We start from the raw sequence: 23,292 nt of genomic DNA, 5'->3' as shown, positions 1-23,292 counted from the left end.
GATGAGACTCAAATAGGTATTATCGCGTCAGGTCCTGTCTCACTCGGTCGGCGCAACCCCGACAAACGTGCTTGCAGTTTCCAATCACCGCGAGGTCGACAGTCGAATCGTAGACGCAGAAAAGTATCTCCTGTCATCTTTCGGCGGGATACCGACGCGTCACGGCATAAGCCGGCGAAATGGCGACATTTTACGTTGTATCCCTGCCCGCCGGCGGACGCTTCCCCGGAGCTGGGATAGCCCATGGAACGCTACGACTCAGCAACGGAAAACAGAGTTTTGGCTAACGGTTCATCTGAATTTCTGCCAAAAAAGTAACTGATCCGTCCCAACTGCTTTGTTATTTTCCCGACTCTGTTCCTTCGTTTCCCCATTTCATCATGAATGATGGTGATGTTGCCATCTGACCCTTTGCCCGGTATTATTGAAGAATCGTCTTGAGCGTCGGTGTATCCCGACGTCTTGTCGGAATCTATCCGCTCTAGGGAGTAGTCTTGGTATACGGCGATGGCGAATGTTGGTTGAATGATCAAGTTCAAATACGACCCTGAAAGCCACTGTATAAACAGCTGCATGGCCATCGAAAGCCTGCCCGAGAAGTCAGTCTGGATCTCATAGTCATCCTGTCGAGCTACATTACGAGGCATCACCAACAATGGCAAAGACCGAGCCCGAACCAGCCTCGGCGGAAGCCAGCCCAAACCTAACAAAGCCTTCGATCCCATGGCTGGCCAAGATCCATCCCTACTTTGAAGACGCAGAACACGTCCTCGTCCTCAAACTCGACATCCTCCTCCTATCATGGGCCTTCATCGCAGGCCTCATGAAGGACATGGACCAGTCCGCAACAACAGCAGCCTACGTCTCAGGCATGCAAGAAGCCCTCTCCCTCTACGGCAACGAACTCGTCGAGTTCACAACCTACTTCTCCATCGGCTACGCCCTCTTCATCGTCCCCTCCCAACTCATCCAGACCCGCGTCCGCCCCTCCCTCTGGCTGCCCTTCTGCGAAGTCGTCTGGGGCGCCATCACCCTCGCGACATTTGCCGCCAAGAACGCGCGCACCGTATTCGTCCTGCGGTTCTTCTTGGGAGTATTCGAGGCGACCTCGTGGCCGGGCATCGTGAACCTCATCTTCAACTGGTACACCCCGTCCGAACTCGGCAAGCGTCTGGCCATCTTTGGCGTGAGCAGCCAGGCGGGCAGCATGTTCCTCGGCATCCTCCAGGCCGCGCTCTATAAGAACCTCAACGGCGCACACGGTCTCGAGGGCTGGCAGTGGCTCTTTGTCGTCTCGGGCATCATGACCATCGTATGGGGTCTCTACGGGTTCCTGGTCATTCCCGACGCGCCGACCACGACCCGCGCCCTCTGGCTCACCGCAGACGAACGCGTTCTCGCCGCTTCGCGGATGAGGAAGTCGGGGACAACGACGCAGGAGGTTATCAAGGGCAAGGCCCTCTGGGCGCGCGTGCGAAAACTCTTTACCTCGCCCATCACGTACCTGTTCCTGGCGGCGTACCTGCAATTCGCATGGTCCCAGCGCGCAAACTCGTATTTCCTGCTCTACCTCAAGGGCCTCAAGGCCGCGGACGGCACGACGGCGCTGTACTCAGTGTACACCGTCAACCTCATCCCGCTCGGCGGCTACGCAATCTCCATCGTGGCGAATATTTCCCTCAACGCGCTGAGCGATTGGAAAGATTGGCGGTGGCAGGTCGCTATCGGCGCGGCGCTACTTCAGCTCGTGGCTACCTCTGTCCTGGCGGCCTGGCCTGGTGGAAGGGGCACGATTATGACGTTTTACTTTTTGACGTTTGCGACTGCGGCGTGGGGGTATGCGCTGCTCGCGTGGCTGGCTATCATCTTGCGCAAGGAGCCCGAGGCAAGGTCGGTGATTGTTGGACTCGCGGTAACGCTTGTGTATGTTGGGCATGCTACTATTCCTCTCCGTGCGTGGAAGACGGCGGACTCGCCTAGGTATCCTATCGGGTTCCCGCTGGCGGCGGCGTTTAGTGTTGGGAGTATCGCTTCGATCCTTGGGATGTTGTGGTATGTGCGCAAGTATCCCGACATCCTGGACTTTGGTCTCAATTGGAAGTCGTTGAGGGAAGCTGGGGACAGTGTTGCTACGTTGGAGAAGGTGGATGTACAGAGTGAAGATGGAGATGAAAGCCACAAGAAGTCTGCTACGGAGGCGGCAAAGGCTTTGTGATGATGGCCAAAATTTCAACTCATTCTCTCGTTATTTCACTTCATTGCTCCTACACTATTTGAGGGTGGACTTCTCTCCTTTGGGCAATCCTACTCGTGCTCTACGAAACCGCTTCATGCGTCGTCAGTCGACGACGGGACTGATTCGACTCTAGCTCCATATCCAAATCAGCCCCCGAAGCTTGAGTAAAGACACCATCACGAACAACAAAGCGCTGAGACTTGGAGGCTTTTGCCAGACGTACAATATCGTCATCAGTAGCAACTCTCGCACCGTGAAGCAAGTCTGCCAGCTCAGGGCTCTCCGAGATCTGCGCAACTGTGTGCCACGCATTCTCAGGCAAGCTGTACCATGTAGACCTGAACAGGACCACCGCTGCAGCAAACGAGGCCAAGAAGATGATCAGTATCCCCACGACAGCTAGATACCCCCTGAAGCGCCATGGTATCGAAGTCAGCTCAAACGTGACAACATCCGCGGTGTCCATCCCGGGAGCGGCAGTGTTGGAAGAGAAGGCGCTGAGAAAGTCGTAGTAGACAAGTCGCGCAAGGGTAAAGTAAACAGCCTGCATCGCGCGAGCCGGCGATCCCGTCTCGTCGATAGTATCACCAAAAAGCCGCTCGTACACGACGTCGCTGGTGCCGTCCTGGGAGTCAAGATTCGGAGCGCAATTGTGGCAGAAGGCGATGGGCATGGAGGGCATTCGGGCGTAGGTGACGCGGTCGAAGAACCATTCCAGGCTGCGGTCGGCAGCGTACTGTTGCCACTTAGACCCATCGCGAGCGTCAGTTACAGCCGACTCTAAGCTATCTTTGCTGATAGATAGGACTTGGCGGTCTTCGTGGGATAGAGATGAGCCATCCTTGACGGCGCCGAGTTGTTTGCGGACTGCGCTCGTGTTGTAGACCTCTCGCTCTACATCCCACTCGTAGGTTGGCTCTGTTCTGTTGCTTGAGCTGGTTGCGGAAACGTTAAGATACTGGATCGAGTCCGGGTAGCTGTCACGAAGGGCCTGTTGTTAGATACTACCACATGGAAGAACTTTGTGGAACAGCTCAAGCCTCAAGAGATCAGGGTACTCACTTGTAAAACTGTGCACACATCGTCATGTTGAAGTTGATATACTGGTCCTTGCCAACGGTATCAGAGTCGATAAGTCTAATATGCAAAGACTCTCTCGTCCACGGACCCGAGCCAGTCGAACTCAGCGCCTTGACAGTCGACTTCAAGCTATCAGAGCTCATGTTTCCCTGTATCCTTCCCGCATCCCACACGATCCTCATCGTGGTCATCCTCGAGGTATTCCGAAGAGACCAGTCAAAGGACGTCCAGTTCAGCGTCTCGTACGCACAAATCTGCCAGTCGTACTGATTACCCATGTATCCCGTCACAGGGCAGCTAAAGTTGAAGTTCATTTCATCCGTCCACGTCAGCCCCGCCGCAGCCGACGCATCCACGGTGGGATCGAGCCGTATCGACCCGCAAATGTCGACGCCGTCTGTGCCGTTACACGGGCGGACGTTGCTGAGCTCCGGCCTCATGCAAATGAACCGCGTGTCTAGAACTCTGGCCATGCCCTGGAACTCGACGAGCGACTCGCGCTCTTGCTGCGACGCCACGGGCAGAAACGCCCTGACTGTCGGCCCGGTGTCATCTAGTCCTTCTCCGTCCGATGCGGGGCCTGTGTATTCTGCAAATGTTTCTGTGAGTCGGGGTCGTTGGATCCAGTAGTTGTGCGCATATCCAGAGACGGCTTCGGGCGGCCTGCCGCTCGAGAGATTCCCCGCAATAAAAGTGTATGCATTCGACACCGAGTCGGGAAATGTAACGACCCGACGCTGCTCGAGATCCGCTACGAGAAGAGTGGATGTAAACTGCGCAGCGATCGTCGTGATAGCCAAGAGCGCGAGAATCAGGCGGACCAGCGGCTGAAGCGATGAGCTCGTGAGCGCGAGGAGACTAAGCGAGAGCGGTCCGTCGCTGGAACAGCGCGCGACAGAGACTTGGGCAATGTCTTGAAGATATACACCCCTCCGTTCGACCGCAACCGACGCAATCATGGCCGTGGCCGCGGTCGCCAGTATGCCTATGGCAGTTCGGATGACGACGGCGGATAGAGTTATGCTTAGTTGGAGCCGGTTCGGGGCGAGGACCCATTTTCGCCAGCGGACGTCTTCGTGAGGTGCCCACCATAGCCATGAGATGAAGGCGACGGCGCCTGCGAGGAAGAGCAACGAGGCGACGAGACTGAATTTAAGGAAGGGACTGAGACGTTTTGGTGGTCGTTTGGATGTTCTCTTCGGCTTCAGGCTAGCTACACCGTGTTGCGTTTGAACGGGGCGAATTTGGCCGGGCTGTTGGCTCTTGTTGCAGTTCAGTGGTGACTGGTCTGCCGTGTCGCGATCCAGTGGCTGATACATCGTTGGCTCTCAACAGGGATCGCAAGGTGTTATGCCGAATTGCGCTCAGTCTCATCGCCAACGACTTGTTTCACACCGGATCTTCACTTCGATGTCGTGATTTAAGATTACTCTAGTCGCCACACAAGACGAAATATGTTCTGCAGGTCCATATCCATGGCTCAGTCAGCCAGCCCTGTGGAGTTCTCCAATGAAGGAATCAAAGTGAGGCTGCGTGCTTATTTATATCCACTGAGCAACGTAGCCGAGCCCCAACGTACGACCACTAGGCAGCGACTTCTTGCAGGGTTACTAGGAGAAGACGATGACTGACGTGTAAATACAGGGAGTGCCACCATTCAGAGGCTCTGAAATTGCGGTCCTTCGACTGTTTCACGCACCCAGGACCTGGTATGTATGCGCGACATCACCATGGCGAACATCTCTTGACGCTAAGAACTGCTCGAGAAAACTGTGCAGCCCACGTCACTTCCGCGTGCTATTGAACTCAACCGTACGTCTCACTTCAGTCATTTGAAAGGCCAAAGATTGGCGGAGAGTTGCACAGATGAATCAAAGTTATTGTGATTCTTCTCCAACATGGGTGGGTGTTCTCACAGCTACTGGCCGGGAGTTGGCAATAGAGTTGTCACAAAGATTGGAAACAGAGTCCAGGATCCCCTCTTCAAGACATCGGCTCTCCATCTCGAATTCAATCTCATGAAATCCAGTGCACACAGCCAAGAAGTCCCTAAAGATGAACAAAACCTGTCTAAGCCGCACACCTTTCAATCCGCTAAGCGTTTCGCAAACCACCAATCTCACTTAATTCGTGCACTGAACACGGCCGCAAAAATTCTAGCACGTTTCTGAGCCAAGCCGCCTAAAATGGCTGGACCTTCAGTGATTCTAGCAACCCCATAGATTCCAACCGGCAAAACTTTGCCTGGGTGTGAGAGGCACTTTAGCATAGAAAAAACAACCATTCGCATCGCTTGCATACTGTTCTATTCAATCGGATCGTAACCGGTCATTTTTGACCGAGTTGAGAACCTGGGTAGAAAGGTTACAATCAGTGAGTTGATGTCGAGTGCATGTCTTGCCAAATGGGCGGAATCATCTCAAGATAGCACGGCCTACAAGTTCCAGCCTGGCCACTAACATCCCGATAACCCCCACACGAGCCGAGTAAAGGGAGAATGTCTTGCTTTCAGACCGCTCATCCAACTCGTCACCCGGAGCTCACCAGGATTCGAGGGGGAACACTTGAGGAAAAATAAACGAAACTCTCCTGATACTGCTGGGTCGTCAACATGGCAATGGCAAATATCACGTTACCAGAAGACCTTGGTTCAAAGTCTCTTTTTATGTTCGACGACTTGGTCTCTAGAGGGAAGCTGTTTTACAGCGAATCTCAAAGCGAGATTGTTTCCCATAACGGCTTTGAGGTGCGAATCAGCCTGAATCTCTACCCTAGAGGCAATCAGTCTTCGAAGAGGCTTCTGACCAGACTTCAATAGTTCGAGTTCCGCATTAGTCCAGCCTTGAAAAGAAAGCCATACCTGGAGCGAGATGATCCCAAGCGTACGGCGGACAAGGGGCCGTTTCTCAACCCAGATCCCGACTTCGTTGTTGCCCAAATAGGACTCCATCATGCACTAAAGCTCAATCTGTGCTGTATGTATCGACCGGCATTCGTCCTATATACCCGAATATTTGAGTCTCAGACGCAAGACCTCAACTTGGTTGACGTTGAGGCTGCACGTGCTGTGATGACTGCACTCAAGCCAACCCTGGGGCCTCAACTGATGATTTACAACTGTGGTGTTGATGCCGGATCTTCTCAGGGTCACAAGCATGTGCAGATTTTCCCTCAGCCGACTCAACTTTCGCTATATCCTCAAAAAGCAACCTCCGAAAACGGTAAGAATCCTTAAAACTGGTTGTTTACTGAAGCATTGAGTTTAGATTCGCCTTTAAGCATGGACGTTGACAGTTCCCATAACACAGACATCGATTCAAACATTTTTGGCGTTCCGAATATGCATTTCGTATTGCGGTTACCTCAAGGAGCAACATCTAGGCAGGCCTATTGCAATCTTGCAAGACTAGTCTCAGCTTCCAGAAATGTCAAGACAACTACGGGGTATGGCAGTGATTACAATGTCGTGATGGCTGAAGATTGGATTTGCGTGGTGCCCCGGCGACTTGTTGGAAAAGACGGAGTTGGAGCCAATGGTGCCGGCATGGTAGGTCTCGTGTGGTTACGAGATCAAGCAGAGAGGAGTGGCTGGGATTCCTTTGGCTTGACAGAACATCTTGTTCAACTTGGTGTGCCAAGGACTTGAAGACTAGGAACAGATCAATTGAATCACGCAAAGGAATATGGTCACTTTGCCTAGTCTCTCAAGCCACATAGACAATGTCGTGGAGGAGGTGGGTGGGGGTTGTAACTGATTAGACGGGCAACACGTGCGGCCTAGTGTTAAGCTACTAGAGGTATTGTTCATCGTGAGTCGTTGATGATGGGTGGTTGGGAAGGATTCAAGAGCGATACTGACGGCGTCCCGGATCGTATCTGGAGGACTCTCGTTGCTGATCGCGACCAAAATGGAGATTTTCCATCATCATTGTATCAGCGAGCTTGCCTGCGATGTTTTGAGATCGCCGATACATTCAAAAATGGATATCTCAACGTCGGTGAGCTCTTGACAGCAAATTCGGAGATGCTTCGGAACTACTTGTCGCGCGTACGCAATGTTACATGGAACCGGCGATTCTTTACAACAGAGTTGCCAGACTCTGTCCTATTCCAAGAAGACATGAGGAAGAATACCAAAAGACAGCATATGAGTGGTCTTTCCGCAGACACATCACTAAATTCAAAACTAGAAATGGGAGATGACGGTACGAAGCGGTCGACATAGGATAGCACCATTCAGTCATTAACAGAAGTTGAAGGCAAAGAGAGGAGTATTGGCGAGAGGCCGTCGGAAACCCAACAGAAGCTGTTTGGGCTTTGTTCCCCTGATACTAGACAAGGAGAAATTGTCTGTATCTTGCTTGGTTGCTCTGTCCCTGTCATCTTGCGCCCAAAGCCCTCATTCGACTGTTCCGTATTGGTGGGCGGGGCCTATGTCCATGGGAAAATGGATGGAGAGGAAGTTGAAGACCGTAATTTCGATTGCGAGAATGATTGGGCGAATACGGTCGACTTTCAAATTTTGTAGCTCTGATCCAGTTTTGGTTTTGAAATGCACGATATCCAGTTTCCTACATTCCTTGGTGAGCCATACTCTCGACGGATCACATTGTTGGCCACGCTCTAGTTTGCCTGCCAATTCACGCCACGCTTTGCATGATATACTGAGTCTTCACATAAATATGAGAAAATTGGTGTCAAGTAAAATATTATCCTCGTCACATCTTACATACATGTATGCGAGTATCGAAGCTAAGACGAAGCCTCCTGTGCAGCAGCAAAAGCATGAAGACTGCCTGTGGCCCTGGGGTACACATTCTGACCTGTCCAAGGACCATCAACCCCATTGTGCTCATGATCCTGGAGACTCAACTCATTTGGAATACCCCAGCCTCCTCCTCCCGGAGTATGAATTACACATCGATCGCCAGTCTTCATGTCAACTTGGCCTCTAGGCCCGATATTGATCCACCTTTCATCGCCATCGTCAGTCTTCTGGACCCAGTAATTAGCACCGGATTCTCCGTTCTCCCCGCCCATCATCCCGTACGGCTGGTGTACGCGGCGCTCTGAGATGATGCCGTACGTAAGAGGAGCCCGACACTCAAAGTCCCGCACAATACCGCAGCCTCCTCGGAACTTTCCATCACCCCCACTGCCTTTTCGGATAGAAAATTCGCGAATGAGGACCGGGTAACGCTTCTCAATGATCTCAATATCCGTCGTCCGGGTGTTGGTCATGTGGATCTGGACGCCAGAGGCCCCGTGCCAAGTCGGACCAGCGCCCTCGCCGCCACAAATGGTTTCGCCGTAGCCGAAACCGAAACCTCCGGAGCTGACATCTTTAGATTTCCCCGAGAAAGCCGCAGGGTCAACAGAATTTCCAAAGAACCCAAAACAGTTCATGCAGCCTTGAGATCCGGCTGCAGCTCTGAAGGCTTTTAGAAGCAGATCAACCAGCCGTTGTGAAGTGAGAGTATTCCCGCAGCAAACTGCCGACTGGGGTCCCGGGTTCAAAAATGTGTTCTTCGGAAGGATCACCTTGGTAGGTGCAAGACAACCTTGGTTTAACGGAATGTCGGACCCGATTAGCAAACGAAGAGTGTAAATCAGGGCTGAGTAGGTGATTGCGGGCGGTGCATTCATGTTGGAGAGCATCTCGCAAGAGGTGCCGGTGAAATCGAAGGTACCAAATCCGGCTTCATCAATCGTGATGGAGACTTGCATCCGAGAGCCATTATCAAGGTAGTCGACAGCCTTCAGCGGCTTTGAGCCGAAGCGCTTGTATGCCGACGACAAGTATCTTCGGACAGAGACCTCGGCGTTTTCTTGGATCTTCGCCATGTAAAAGTGCACGACAGATATTCCAAATTCGTCCATGAGTGCTTTGATAAGGACGCTGCCTTTCGTATTTGCTGCTACTTGGGCTTTCAGGTCCGAGAGGTTGTCCGGCAGGCGTCGAGAGCCGCTGCAATCTGGGAAAAGTCCGGGGTCAAGGAGGATCTTCACAATGCCCTCTTCGTCGAACTTGCCGTCGCGGATCAAGAAGAAAGATTTGATAGCTGCACCCTCTTGCCAAAGTTCCGTAGAGTCGCTGTGTTTTGAGTTAACTAAGACTCATGATACATCAAGTACGATTGCGGACTAGACTTACGGAGGCATTGAGTTTCCCTTTGATCCACCAATATCAAGGTGATGACCTCTTGATGCGGTGTAGAAACAAATTGTCCTGCCGTCCTCGTCGAACACTGGAGTTATCACCGTGATATCTGGTGCCAATCAGCATACTATTACATTCTCGTCAGTTATAAAGTACTTGGGAGCGTACCTGGAAGGTGGGTTCCTCCAGCTTCGGGATGATTCGAGACCAGTACATCGCCTGGACGGAGGCTACCGCGATGCAGCTCATGTTGATACTTGACCGCGTAGCTCATGCTGCCCAGATGGACTGGTACATGCGGGGCATTCGCGACTAAGTCGCCGACTGGACTGAAGATGGCACACGAAAAGTCCAATCGCTCTTTGATGTTGAGCGAGATGCTGGTTTTCTGCAGCGTGCGACCCATCTGCTCGGCAATACTCATGAATCGATGTCCGAAAATACTCAATTTCACAGGGTCAACGACCAGCTCGGTGTTCTGTACTGCATAGCTCTTGCCTGCCTTTTCAACGAGATCAATCACCACGTGAGAAGTAAGGATCTTGGCTTCAGCCCCGGGTACGACAACAATGGTCTGGGTATTATCGATGACAATCGCCGGACCTATGATCACGGCACCGGGTTGCAGACTGCTGAGCTGGATGATCTTGGTGGATTGAAGTCCTCCCACGGTGAAGAACGCGTCAGTCTAAGTAGTTATTAGAGAGTATCCTAATGAAGATATGCTTTGATGTTAGGAGCCGAACTCACAAAGCCATCCTCGAGCTTCAGGGCACTCTTAAAAGAGAGCGACTTGAGTTCTCCAACTAAACGGGCATTATCACTGCTGGACTCTTCCGCTTTCCCGATACCTCGAACGCGGATGTCGTCAACGTGGACCTTTCTTGTTCTGGGAAATGTGAAGGAAAGCTCCCGTAGGTGTTCCCGCTCAAGTGCCGCCAACCAGTCTCCGTCATCTGGCTCCAAGATCATGAAGTTAGTATCCGTGCCATTGTACCTCAAGTTGAGATAAAACTCGTGTTCGATTGCCGATTGATTGATATTTTGTGCCAAGAGACCAGCGGTAGCCTTTTCTTTGAGGAAGGATAATCTGTCATTCAACCTTGGCAAGGAGTCCTCTGATAGCATCTCGGAGCTGGGCTCTTGAGCTTCTTGCACGACCTCGGCAAGTGCCATGCCATACGCCGACAGGATACTTGAGTACTTGTGGATCACTATGCGTCCAATTCCGAGCTTCTCGGCGATTTCGCAGGCATGTTGACCACCAGCGCCACCAAAGGTAGCCAGGTTGTGGTCGGCCGTGACAAACCCGCGAGCTTCAGTCAGAGCACGAATCGGGCGACACATTGACTCGTTTGCGACGTCAATAAAGCCTATCGCAACTTCATGTGGCGTCATCGTGCGTCCCGTGTCAGCGTTTATCGTCTTTGTGAGCTCTTCAAATTTCTCTGCCACGATATCGGAATCGAGAGGCAGGTTCTCATCTGGGCCAAAGATGGCAGGGAAGTAACTCGGAATGAGCCGACCGAGACTACAATGCAGGCTGTCAGCATCAAGAATTTTGAAACATCATGTTGGGTATACTCACAAGAGGTTTGCATCAGTTACTGTCAGAGGACCGCCCTTCCTGTACGAAGCAGGGCCAGGATGAGCACCCGCACTCTACGAGCAAATATTAGTGTCTGTATCGAGGTTCATCGACGTCAGGAACGGGGAAACGTACCTCTGGCCCAACCTTGAACAACCCATCCCGCCAGAAAAGCATGCTTCCACCACCGGCGGCCACAGTGTTGATGTCTAGTTGTGGACTTTGGATGGAAACGCCAGCTGTAGTAGACTCAAAGACATGTTCCAAAGAACCGCCATACCGACTGACATCTGTTGATGTTCCACCCATGTCGAAGCCCACAATAGGGGACTTCCCGTCGTACGACGTTCTAGCATGGCCGACAACACCACCTAACGCATCATATGATCAGCACCAACCAGTGCTATAGAAGAGGAAGGAAAAATTACCGGCGGGACCACTCAGAATACCGCGAAGTCCACTGAATGCCTCATGGCTGACGAGGCCACCGTTGCTTTGCATGAACTCGCACGAAACATCACCGAGATTGCCATCTTGGAACTGTTTCGCGAACCCTTTAACATAGCGTACGATTTCCGGCGTCAAGTATGCATCAGCCGAAGCTGAGCTGCCACGAGAGATCATTTTGATCATGTTTGCACCGACGCTTGACGAAGTGGAGATATGGCCGAAGCCGAGGTCACTTGCAATTTCGGCAACTCTGTTCTCATGAGCCGGGTACATGTAAGAGTGAGCGAGACAGATTGCTAGTGTCTCGATGCCCTTGGACTTGATCTCCAGTAGTTTCTGGCGGACTTCATCTTCGTCGAGGGGTCGGACTACGCGGAGTAAATCTCCGGTCATACCCCTGACGAAAAGGCCTGGGGACTCCTTAGGCTGGGTGCGACTGCTCTTGAAGGCATCTTCGTCGTACGCCTCCACAGTCAGACGCTCTGAGATCTCGACAACTTCGTCATATAGAAGCTCTGGCTTGCGAATCCCAAGGTCAAAGAGTTTCGGTCTGGACTGATAGCCGATATCGAGAAGGTCGCGAAAACCTTGGTTCACAACGAAGGCATGTCGAGTTCCTTTCCGCTCCAGCAGAGCTTTGCGGGTGTTAACCAGCATCTCTGTGGGCGCAAATCATCCAGAGATAGTCACTTACCGTTAGTAGCCACGGTAGTGCCCATTCGAATAGAACGAATTAGGTCCTTGGGGATGGGAGACCGCCTAGGAATGGCTGCGCCAGACACCATTTCCAGGACACGCCGAATGCCCTCTGCCGGCGCGTCATCATAGTTGCCCGGGTCGACTGACAGCAGTTTCAAAACCACATCACTCTGGCCCGGTATCGATGCCCAAACATCTGTGAATGTTCCGCCGCGATCTAATGCTGTGAGCTAAGTGGTTCTAAAAATGCACTCATCTTGTACTTCTCGACATACCAATCGCGAACTTGACACTTTTAGGCTGAATACTATTTGGAGTTGACTCTTTCGCCATGCTTGCTTCATTGAATCGTAATGAACTGATTCCGAAAGTCTTCCTGAGGTGATTGAGAAATGCCAGATTCAAGTTTGATTTTAAGTCGTTGTATCCAACGAGAGCCTCACTGCTGGTATCAAACGTAGCCCCTTCATTCCGCTATCACTATCGGACTTACATACCCGATAGGCATGATACGATGCCCAACTTGAGGCCGTCGTTTCGGCTTGCCATGCAGCTTCGCTCCTATCACTGACAGATATCGTTGCATGCATGCCGGTGATCTGCAGCTTGTGCATACTGAGCGGCATAAGTGGGGTATGTCATATTGGAGGTTGGAGAGAATGGAAGGGTGTGATAAGTCATCCCCCAACGTTACTACAAGCACGTCGCCTCGGCCTTCCTCGTTTACAAATCTTATCAACGGCTGACCGAAGAGTGGAGACAGGCATGGAGCCGCAGTACGGGCATGGGTGACCCAAATGATAACATTTTCCGATGGTTTTTGATATGCCTACGATACGTCTGAGTTGACTGCAGACATGGCTAAGTCTGCTGTAGAACTGCCTTACTTTAAGCGATAGTCCTGGCTAGGTTCGTTCACAGATGCTGACTTCGTGCATCAGACTCGAGATAAAGCAGCATGTACACGCTAGAGACATATGATAAGTCTCAATAGGTCCTCCGACGTCTATAATATTTTCCACGTCCTGACCATAAGACTATCCGTGGCCTGCAGACTCATACTCTGCCGTCGAACCGTCCATCATTAGCCGGTACTGATTTTGAGAAAGATTTCCTTCTTCACATTGAGACATCAAGCAGCCTGCACTACTTTTATCGCGACATGGTCGAAAAGAAGGAAGATCCAAACGGTCATGCCGACGAAAATGGTATTCAACCCAGCGTTTCTAATACGCATGGCCAGTCTGAGATCCTCAAGTCGACCCAAGATGGAGTCCTCGACGAGGCAGCGACATTTCTCGCTAATGCTGATGCATTCCCGCCCATGACACCCGAGATGGAGAAACGAATCGTTAAGAAGATCGATGCTTGGATGATTCCCTTGGTATGGCTCCTGGAGGTCTCTGTTCAACTACATGACATCAATCTGATGATTGAGAACTCACAGCTCCTCTTCACCGCAACCCTCGGCGCAGTCGACAAAGTCCAAATGGGAACGGCGTCTCTTTACGGATTCCAGACAGACAACAATTTTGTTGGTCAACAGTATAGCTGGCTTGGAAGCGTTCTCCCTCTAGGTGTGAGTGAAGACCATCGAATTACTCTGACTCGAGGTCTGGTATTCAAGCTGACCGAAATAGCAATTGATCGGATATGTTGTTGCTTCGTATCTTGTTCTCAAATTTCCGCCAGCAAAATTCCTTTGCGGATCATCCTTGCTGTGGTCTGTCCTGACATTACTGCATGCTCCTTGCCGAAGCTGGTCAGGCTTCATGGCACTGAGATTTCTCATGGGCTTCATTGAAGCAGCCATTTCTCCCTCTCTTACCATCCTCGTATCCAGCTTTTACACCAAACAGGAGCAGCCTCCGAGGAATGCGAGTAAGTGTTGACTTCGGCAGTGATGCAATGCAGCATTAAAGATATGCTGACAAACATCATCCAGTTATCTTCGCGTACTTCTCCTCGGTTTTCAACGGCTTCTTCGCCTGGCTCGTAGGCAAGATCCCAGATTCAGCCCCTCTCCTGAAGTGGCAGTATTTGTACCTCATTACCGGAACCATCAACGTCCTCTATTCAATCTTCATCTGGTTCACGCTACCAGATAGCCCGATGAACGCCCGCTTCCTGACCGACGAAGAGAAGTACCATGCGACGAAACGTCTTGCAGCCAACCGCACGGGCATCTCCAACAAGGTCTGGAAGTGGGACCAGGTATGGGAGGCCCTTTTAGACATCAAAATTTGGATCATTTTCGTCTTCAACATCTTCATCAATATCCCGAACGGCGGTCTCGTCAACTTTGGAAGCATCATTATCAACAATCTTGGCTTCACTTCGCTCGAGGCGAGCTTGCTAACCATGCCGTTTGGCGTTCTCGCTACGTCTAGTGCATGGGCCTTTAGCTATCTTGCCGCGAGGTGGCATAATCGAAGGACGTTGGTGGCGTGTATCGCTCTCATGCTGCCAATCTTGGGCACTGGATTGGTACATGGCTTCCCGAGGTCGAATGTTCCAGCACAAATGGTTGGACTGTACTTCATGTACTTCTATTGGCGTAAGTTTTCACCGGGGAACTGAAAGAATTCTTTCTAACAGGGATCACACTAGCTCCTTACGTCGTCGGGATCTCGCTTCCACAGGCCAACACAGCGGGTCAGACGAAAAAAGCAGTCTGCTTCAGTCTGGTACAAGTTGGCTACGCAGCCGGCAACTTGATTGGACCCCAAACCTTCCGAGCTGAACAAGCACCTCAATATTCGGGAGCCATTATCGCGATGCTGACCAGCTATGCTGTATCTGTGTTGCTGATGCTTTCATATTGGCTTGTCGCTGCCTGGGAGAACAAGAGGCGAGACAAGAAGTACGGCAAACCTCAAGAACTGCAGGAAGGAACCGTTGATGGATTCGTTGATATTACGGATAAGGAGCAGAAAGACTTCAGATACACAACCTAAGGATCTTCGTCAAATGGTGCTACCTTCGAAGGCGGTTCATGACTTAGATAAGGCAGAGGAAGATTCGAGAAGAAGAGTTCCCCAACTGAACTTAAGCCAGACTCATGGCATCGTGACGCCCTTCGAGAACAGCCCACCCTTGATTCCCACGACAACAGTTGACATCCCTCGCTTTCCAAACGTTCTCAATAATTTGCCTAGCCTTTCTAACGTTCCCTAGCTGCCGTGTCTGTTGTAGTAAAGTGCAGCCGCTCTAATATCATTTTCCTGTCGCTATCAGATTCTGGGCGGACTCCAAGTGTCGCAACTATGAAAAGTGGCCAAAGAACAGTGTTTGTTTGGAGAGAAATACGCGGCAGAAGTTCCAAGATCTTTCCTGTAAGTCTGATCATGTGTAGATCTGAGGGGTTTGACTTATCAACTCGCGCGTGGAAGTATAATAGGCACGTGAGTCTCTTCAGCTCTGGAACTAGCCAGAGGGTTTCCTCCTTTGCAGACTTAGATAACAACTTGTTTAACGATGATGGAACTGATGTATCCTTCATCAGGTGTAGCTTTCTCTCGATGGCATCTCGTTTTCGATCCCAGGAACTTGACCTTTCAAGCGTTTCCTTGTGACAGGGAGCCTCGCTGGCAAGATCTGAAATTTCGGATAACAAAGCTATTTGACGCCTTGAACAACCCGAAAGGTTTTCAAGCACAGGTTCCTCGCCATTCAAGAGATGGAAAAGGCTGCTGTTGTGGCCTTGCATTTCTGGATTGGTTCCAGCAGTCGATGCAAGGGCGTCATGATACGTGAAGTAGGCAGCCGCGAAGCCATACAGTTCTTTGGAGTCCGTTAACATGGTGTGGCCCGATGCTAGCTCATGCCTTAAGAAGGATTTGCCAAAACTGGCATGGACTTTCCAAGAACCAGAGCAGTCATGTAAGATCTGATTTCAATCAGTCCATGCACATGCATCAATCACGGATAGCGCCGCCCGAGTAACTTACCTCAAAGAAACACATCATCAAAGTGGAAGCCATGATTTCTTGGGCGAGCATACGTTTCGTGTTCGTATTCCCCTCCGCTTCTGAGTAAGTGAATAAGTAGCTGCGCAACAACTCGAGAGCTCGATTTCTATGGTCCCAGATTCGGACAGTATCTTTCACATGACCCAGTGCCTTCATTTGTTGGGCCGACACAGCCAAGATACCTTGCAAGACCGGGCCGTCTGGCGATGATGCTGCAATTCGAAGTATGATTTGACGGTACGGATTATTATCACAATTCACAACACATCGCGGAGCTATGAAGTTGTCGAAGTAATGCCATAAGTAGGCCTCATTTTGGTTCAAACCAAGTGAAGACAAGCCAAAGTGTGATGATGATAGAGGAAATATCGGGGAACCGTCTGCAGTAATCTTGCGTGCACTATTAGTTGACGTTTCGTGCATCGGCATGTTAGGATGATTCTGACAGGCGCATCTTCGAAGTCATGGACATGATGGTTCAGGAACATCCACTCTTCAGTGTCCTCGTTGTTACTTGATGCCTGTGAACGTCTCTTGGAGAAACCTCGCTGCTGCAGCTCACACCCAAAGACTGCCGGCCAACTGAGTTTTAACTCATATCGGCAGACTAGTCCCAAGCGCCGACAATGATCGCATATTGGACGTTGTTCTATATACTCAGTCAGAATTTCACTTTGATTGAAGCTCAAGGTAGTATTTTTGGAGCGGACCGGGACATTTAACACGACGTCCTGTGATGCATGCATTTTTAGCTGGCTGGTCCTTCGTGATTACAACTACTACTAATTTTACATACCTCTGCACGTACGGCATCCACTTCTTGCCCGAAAGTCCCCGCTTCTCCGCCGACGCGCCGGGCCTTTGGAGTCGGACATGCTCGGAATATTTCCTCTATCGCGGCACGACGAAGTGGGACTTTAGATCTCCTCTATGTGGATAAACGAGAAGGTGATGATTCCCTCAACGGGGCTATGGCATGTTGATGGCATGTTCGGTAATGAGCTTCAGACAAGGCCTCGGAACCTCAAATTAGAGATCATAACAACCAGGGGCAGACTCGTGAGCCTCAGCGGAGGAAGCCCGACGCAATCCCTTTACCCCGCAGATACGCAGACCATATGTGGGTGAAGATAGGCGACGATAGGCATGGATGGGATTTCGGTTCGGCTTCGGTGTGAGGGCGCCGACAACGTGGCATCGGACTGGGGTCGCCGTTTCCACTTCCCCGCGGTGGAATCCTTATCTCGGACACCTTTGCCGTGGGGTGGCCTGACTCCGAACAGCGCGGTAGAGCGGCCCTCGATCCGACGTCGGAGCTGGATGCGACTTGGCTCGCGGAACTCAAAATTGACATCATTTCGCCATAGTCCTCTGGCTGTGAGTTTTTGTCTACCGTAGACTGGAAAGGGCAACAGCCAAGATGCCTGACCTGCAAGACTCAATATTGATCGTTGGCGCTGGGACCTTTGGCTTGTCAGCAGCCTATCACCTCTCCCGGGCCGGATATAAGTCCATCACGATTCTCGAAAAGGGCACATCGGTTCCCTCGTCTCTCTCGGCAGGTAACGACGTCAACAAAATTGTCCGCGCCGAGTATGAAGATCCCTTCTACACAGAGCTGGCCTTGCAGGCCATATCGGAATGGACCGATAATAAGCTATTCGCGCCGCACTACCACCAGACGGGGTACCTCCTAGCCAATTCTGCAGCGGCGCCAGAAAAGACAAAAAAGACTCTGGCCAAATCCCTCGAAAGTATCCGGGTGCATCCAGCTTGGGCCGGTAGGATCGACCCCATCAAGACCAGGGAAGATATCACCAAAGCTGCGCCGGCCCTGGATGGGCCTATGGAAGGGTGGGAAGGATATTTCAACCAGTTCGCGGGTTATGCGCATGCTGCGAATGCACTCAAGGCGGTCTCCGAATACGTCAAAGCTCAGGGTGTTGAGATCCATACTGGAGAGGAGGTTGCGAGCCTCACGTACGAAGGGGACAAGTGCATAGGCGCCCGCACAACTTCTGGAAAAGACTTCACGGCCGCAACAACCATTTTGACGGTCGGGGCTTCGCTCGGGAACGTGCTCCCGTCGGTCGATCGTCAAGTCACGGCAAAGGCATGGAGTGTCCTGCATATTCAACTCCAGTCGGAGGAAGCGGCGCGCTTGAAAGGAATACCAGTCACATACGCTCGGGACCTGGGTTTCTTCTTTGAGCCAGAACCAGGCACGGGGATCCTCAAGCTGTCTCCAAGTGGTGGAGGATATACCAACTACTCGACGACGACAGGCCTGTCCACGCCTCCAGAGGAGAACAACTTCGTGCCCGAAGCTGATGTGCGTCGGATTCGGAAGCTTCTCCAGGAAACTCTCCCGAGCTTGGCCGATAGACCGTTTATCGATCAGCACATCTGCTGGTGTGCCGATACGGCGGACTCGGATTATGTTATTGATGCTGTGCCGGGCAAGAAGGGCTTGTATCTGGCTACAGGCGACTCGGGTCACGGCTTTAAGATGCTTCCAGTGGTTGGACAATGGATCAAGGACTTGGTAGAGAAAGGAGAGCAGAGTATCGTTCGGTGGAAGTGGAAGGAAGGTAGTGATGCTGGTCAGAATGTGAGCTGGCGAGCAGGTGAGGTAGTTGATCTGAAAGATATCAAGTAGCCTTCGAAGGAAGAAACAACCTTTTCACCGCAATCTGTGATGAGAACTTTTGATCTAGAACCTCAGTGTATTTTATTCATCAGCGTTCTTCATGTTTCTCAAATTGAAATCATCCTTTGATGCTGGTCTCAGTCCGTGTTAGGCCCATCTGAAGACGCAGAGATGTTGACGTCAGCGCTACATAATCGATATGACCGCCACATTCTCAGAGCGTCGGACTACGAATTGCACGTGGTTATGATCACAGAAAAATGAGTGAGGGTGCCCAGGCTGTCTTGATTAGGTAGTTCAGCGCGTCATGACTATGAGGTGTGTCCTGAGAGTAAGCTTTCGTCAGATGTTTATAAGTGAATGTGCGCTGTCGATGAGATCCCGTTGCCCATAAACAAACCTCACCGATGTCCAGATTTATTATCAGAACACACTTTTTTGCAGTCGCTCGCTCACAACCCCCGAAAGCCTTGTATCGTACATTACATACCACCACTAAGATGTCTTCAGACTCCGGACACATTAACTTTCCCGGCAAAACCTCTGCCACCCCAGGTGAAGAGTTCGAAGTCCGCCAGACCTCGACAACTGAGGATTACCACCCCAACCCGTCCAAGTCAATCCCCCTCTCACCTGCGCGTCAGCGCTTGATCGACGACATCATCGCGCTGTACTCAATGGAACCCACAGTCGAGCGCGTGAAGCGGTACACGGCTGACTGTGTTTACGATGACCAATTTGTCTACGCCAATGATCGGTACAAGATGGCCGGGCAGTGGTTCGCCTTGCCCAAGCTCTTCAACGCGAGCGTCAACGAGGGGTATGAGATTGTCAAGAACGACCGAGACCTTATTCAGTTTAGGAATGAGCAAAGCTGGACTTTTAAGCTCATCCCAAAGACCGCGACGATCAATGCGCTTGTTAGTCTGAGCCTTGATCCCGGCACTGTCGACAGCGACTTCATTCAGGTCAAGTACCACAAGGATCAGGCCAATGACAAAGACTACAGCCATGAGTAAGCTTATACAGATAATGAGACCGACTCTTAAGAGGCTAATCATATATTCTAGGGGCGTTGGATTCTCGTTCAAGAAGTGGCAAGCGGACAACGTTATCAAGGTCATGGATAGTAACGAGGTTGAAGCTTTCGCAGCGGATAAGGATGCTAGCAAGAACAAGGTGAAGAAGTATGGCACTGGCAAGACCGAAGGGGATGCACCCATAAAAGATCTATGAGCCAAATTTTGATGGTTTGATGAAAGGATACACGTGGACGCGACCTTATCCTATGATTGTTTAGCCTGAGGGCATGGTGCCGAAAGAAATGCTCCGTCTTTGTATGAAATCTCGGAATGATATCAGCTATAGTATCGCGTCTGATAGAAAGTCGTTCGGTGCACCGCCGTGGGATGATTGAACCGTGCCGTCCAGCAGTGATCCACTGAGGTATAACCTGAGACGGAAAATCTTCTTCCTCGTTAAGCCTCCACTGTCATTACCAGCGGCGGATACTCTGGTTTTCCTGTAAATGACAACATATTCAACACATCTTATCAACTACACAAGAAAAAGGATCTCCATGCACCCGGAAAGGAGCTGCACGCTTGATGCTGCCTAAGGAACCATCGTGGGTGAAATGTTCGTGACCTGCATGCGCAGTCGATGAATAAACAAAGGGTTAAATTGGGACGAAATTAGAATGCGCAGCTTGTTATTAAGCTTAGGATAGCTGCTTCGCCTCCCCGCCCGACAGCTAAATTCTGCAGCCTGTTCTAATCGTGTAAGCGCTACTACAGGTTGTGTGTGGGCTGGGATCAGGGATCATTGGCCCATCAGCGTTGGGAGGATCTTCTCTTCGTCAACATGTAATCTACAGTCTCCAGGATGGGATCAACTTTCTCTTGACCGACTGAAAGTGACGGGCAACTGATCAAAATGTTGGCGATGAACTCCTAGGTTCCACGATGCTCTACATTTCTTGTTCGTGCGGTGTTGGGCATCTTACGGCGAGTTTCCACAAGTAGTGACTGGTGCTCAGCGAACGCCGAAGACCTCTTACTGCTGCTAAGGGAACGTACTGCAAATCCAGTGCAAACGTTCACTGGCTGGATATTTGCTAATATGGTTTGGGCGTGGACTGTCAGGAACACCTGAGTACCTATCGTGATCGCCAAATATGACCGAGAAACTTCAAACAGTCCGTAAGACTAGAGGCATACTGACTGACAAGCACCACGTGGAGCGGAAGGGAAAAAAATCAAACACTTAAACATAGACCGACCGAATCCCACAGCCCTACTTGGCAGCTCCAACCAATAACTAAATGCTGACAGCACTCCTCCGGACGAACAGGCTCCCGTCCCTCCCCACCATTTTTCGCTGTTTGTTTCCTAGAAGGGTCCCAAAAGGCTGGCACGACTTCTGTGCACCGCCGACGTCAGCCCTGGGACCGTCAGCACAAACATGCAGCTGCCATCCTACGACGGCAATATTCTGGACTTGTGGCTAGGGTGTTCAGATTGCTGGTCAGCAGCAAGACCCCGGATTCAGCAGCGAGGCAACAGCTCAGCTGACATTTTGCACCCATCTCTGGACAATGAGTGCTATCTTGGTGTAGCCTATGTTGGTATGATTCCAAAGCCATGAGCAGAAGGATGCTGTGCCCCATATCGTGGGAATTACCAACCTAGACCGAAGATGTATGCTTGTTGGCTTGAAGGGGGCTGACGCTCATCTGCGGTCGCCTGATGAAGTACACTATATTGCAGCCTTTCTGGGTTGCGATGAAGTTATATAACAACCTCATCGAACGCCACTTCATTCCTCTTTCCCTTCATCATCACACACATCACAGCATCAACAAGCCAACAAGTTCGCTTTCCGGTTTCCCATCTTTCCTATTTCTCTTTTCCTTGTCTCCTTTGTCAGCTTGGATACCCTATCTGTCATTCTTACAACAAAAAAATACATAAAGTAATCAAGATGTACACCTCCACCATTCTCTCTTCCATCCTCTTCTCTGCCGCCGCTCTGGCCGCGCCGACCACCAACCCGAACCACCCCTCTTCCTCCGCCACCATCTCCACCCAAACCGACACCAGCTCCATCGACAATGTCCTTCCCCCCATCGTCCCCGTCAACACCCGCGCCGGCAACGAAGACCTCATCACAAAGCTCATGACCGCACCCACCCAACAAGAGCGCGTCCGCCTCCTCAACCAGCCCGGCGACTTCGTCTTCGACTTCAATGACTCCGGCGCCCCCGAGGGCTCCGAGTCCCGCGGCAAGGGTGGCTTCTCCACCTCCGCCACGGCGAAGACCTTCCCGGCCCTCATCGGCAACGGCGCCGCCATGACCCTCGGCTTCCTCGGCCCCTGCGGCATGAACACGGCCCACGTCCACAACCGCGCCACCGAGCTCAATGTGATCGTGAAGGGCCGCCTCGTCACTAATTTTGTCGTCGAGAACGGCCTCGGCCCCATCGCCAACACCATGGAGACGTACCAAATGTCCGTCTTTCCCCAGGGCGCGATCCACCAAGAGTTCAACCCCGACTGCGAGGATGCCGTCTTCGTCGCCGGCTTCAACAACGTCGACCCTGGCGTCGAGCAGGTTGCTCAGGCCTTCTTCAACCTCCGCCCGGATGTCGTCTCTGCTACTCTTGGCGGCGTGCAGACCATTGACGGTGCTGACCTTGAGAGCTTCCGTAAGCACATCCCTGCCAACATTGCTCTTGGCATCGACGCCTGCTTGAACAAGTGCGGCATCAAGCGCAACGCGAAGCGCGACCTTAACGAGATCTTTGGTGCTCCTCAGAACTAGACTCTTAGATATTGATGGCTTGCGATCGGAATGACATTTGTAAATATGCATTGATCTATGGGGCATAATACTGGTAGTCAACATTTGGGCATAGGCATTAAAAGTCATTTGCTGAGGCATAGCGTGGGTTGCATAGCCAAGGACTTTGGCTCACTGGCGTTAAGGATCTGGGTATCAACTATTTTGTTTTATACGTTGTTAATAAACTCTTCAACCAGTCTATCTTCCTCAGTCTCGCCCCACTGAAGAACGCGGATCGATAAGTAAAGAGCCGCTGAGTCGTCGAGCCTGCTTCATCCGGCCGATTGCGCAATGCAACCCACATACCTAACGAAAAGTGATAGATGATTTGGAGATTGCCATACACACAAGTCCCAATTGCTGTCGGAAAAGTAGATCCCTTCGCCTTGGCCAACAGGTTCTGAGATATTGCAAACTTGAGTTACATCAGCACGCCTCAGAGTCGTAGTGTCAGAGTTGCATCGCATCGGGCGCACTGCCAACCTCGCGTTGGACGTGCAATGGTCACCAATACAGCTCAAGCTTCCTTCGCGGACTGCCCACGGCGCAGCAGACCACCCCGCGACCCCATGTAAGGCTATATGGAAACCAGGGGAAAACAATGCGATGCCGCGC

The 23,292-nt window shown here is 51.4% G+C and overlaps 7 protein-coding genes across 7 annotated transcripts; 5 read left to right on the top strand and 2 right to left on the bottom strand.

Moving 5' to 3' along the window:
• Nucleotides 1–655: 655 nt before the first annotated feature.
• On the top strand, nucleotides 656–2,215 carry N0V96_008887 (uncharacterized protein; the record flags this gene model as incomplete). The annotated part of the gene is made up of 1 exon (XM_053188822.1): nucleotides 656–2,215. The coding sequence occupies one exon, from the start codon at nucleotides 656–658 to the stop codon at nucleotides 2,213–2,215; it is 1,560 nt and encodes a 519-aa protein (XP_053053588.1).
• Nucleotides 2,216–2,315: 100 nt separating this feature from the next.
• Nucleotides 2,316–4,635, bottom strand: N0V96_008886 (uncharacterized protein; the record flags this gene model as incomplete). Its single annotated transcript, XM_065758476.1, has 2 exons — nucleotides 2,316–3,213; nucleotides 3,299–4,635. The coding sequence occupies 2 exons, from the start codon at nucleotides 4,633–4,635 to the stop codon at nucleotides 2,316–2,318; spliced, it is 2,235 nt and encodes a 744-aa protein (XP_065612869.1).
• Nucleotides 4,636–8,068: 3,433 nt separating this feature from the next.
• On the bottom strand, nucleotides 8,069–12,171 carry N0V96_008885 (uncharacterized protein; the record flags this gene model as incomplete). The annotated part of the gene is made up of 8 exons (XM_065758475.1): nucleotides 8,069–9,410; nucleotides 9,471–9,564; nucleotides 9,645–10,164; nucleotides 10,227–11,007; nucleotides 11,065–11,138; nucleotides 11,200–11,284; nucleotides 11,345–11,435; nucleotides 11,493–12,171. The coding sequence occupies 8 exons, from the start codon at nucleotides 12,169–12,171 to the stop codon at nucleotides 8,069–8,071; spliced, it is 3,666 nt and encodes a 1,221-aa protein (XP_065612868.1).
• A 1,204-nt stretch (nucleotides 12,172–13,375) lies between these two features.
• On the top strand, nucleotides 13,376–14,793 carry N0V96_008884 (uncharacterized protein; the record flags this gene model as incomplete). Its single annotated transcript, XM_065758474.1, has 3 exons — nucleotides 13,376–13,597; nucleotides 14,073–14,094; nucleotides 14,159–14,793. The coding sequence occupies 3 exons, from the start codon at nucleotides 13,376–13,378 to the stop codon at nucleotides 14,791–14,793; spliced, it is 879 nt and encodes a 292-aa protein (XP_065612867.1).
• A 2,811-nt stretch (nucleotides 14,794–17,604) lies between these two features.
• N0V96_008883 (uncharacterized protein) lies at nucleotides 17,605–18,843 on the top strand (the record flags this gene model as incomplete). The annotated part of the gene is made up of 1 exon (XM_053188818.1): nucleotides 17,605–18,843. The coding sequence occupies one exon, from the start codon at nucleotides 17,605–17,607 to the stop codon at nucleotides 18,841–18,843; it is 1,239 nt and encodes a 412-aa protein (XP_053053584.1).
• Nucleotides 18,844–19,334: 491 nt separating this feature from the next.
• N0V96_008882 (uncharacterized protein) lies at nucleotides 19,335–20,070 on the top strand (the record flags this gene model as incomplete). Its single annotated transcript, XM_053188817.1, has 2 exons — nucleotides 19,335–19,849; nucleotides 19,905–20,070. The coding sequence occupies 2 exons, from the start codon at nucleotides 19,335–19,337 to the stop codon at nucleotides 20,068–20,070; spliced, it is 681 nt and encodes a 226-aa protein (XP_053053583.1).
• Nucleotides 20,071–21,816: 1,746 nt separating this feature from the next.
• N0V96_008881 (uncharacterized protein) lies at nucleotides 21,817–22,656 on the top strand (the record flags this gene model as incomplete). Its single annotated transcript, XM_053188816.1, has 1 exon — nucleotides 21,817–22,656. The coding sequence occupies one exon, from the start codon at nucleotides 21,817–21,819 to the stop codon at nucleotides 22,654–22,656; it is 840 nt and encodes a 279-aa protein (XP_053053582.1).
• Nucleotides 22,657–23,292: the final 636 nt, after the last annotated feature.

Source organism: Colletotrichum fioriniae, assembly GCF_027942845.1.
Source record: "Colletotrichum fioriniae strain IMI 355084 chromosome Unknown scaffold_11, whole genome shotgun sequence".
Classification (NCBI taxonomy): Eukaryota; Fungi; Ascomycota; class Sordariomycetes; order Glomerellales; family Glomerellaceae; genus Colletotrichum; species Colletotrichum fioriniae.
Note: the sequence above shows the minus strand (reverse complement) of the source record. Positions and strands in the feature narration are given on the sequence as shown.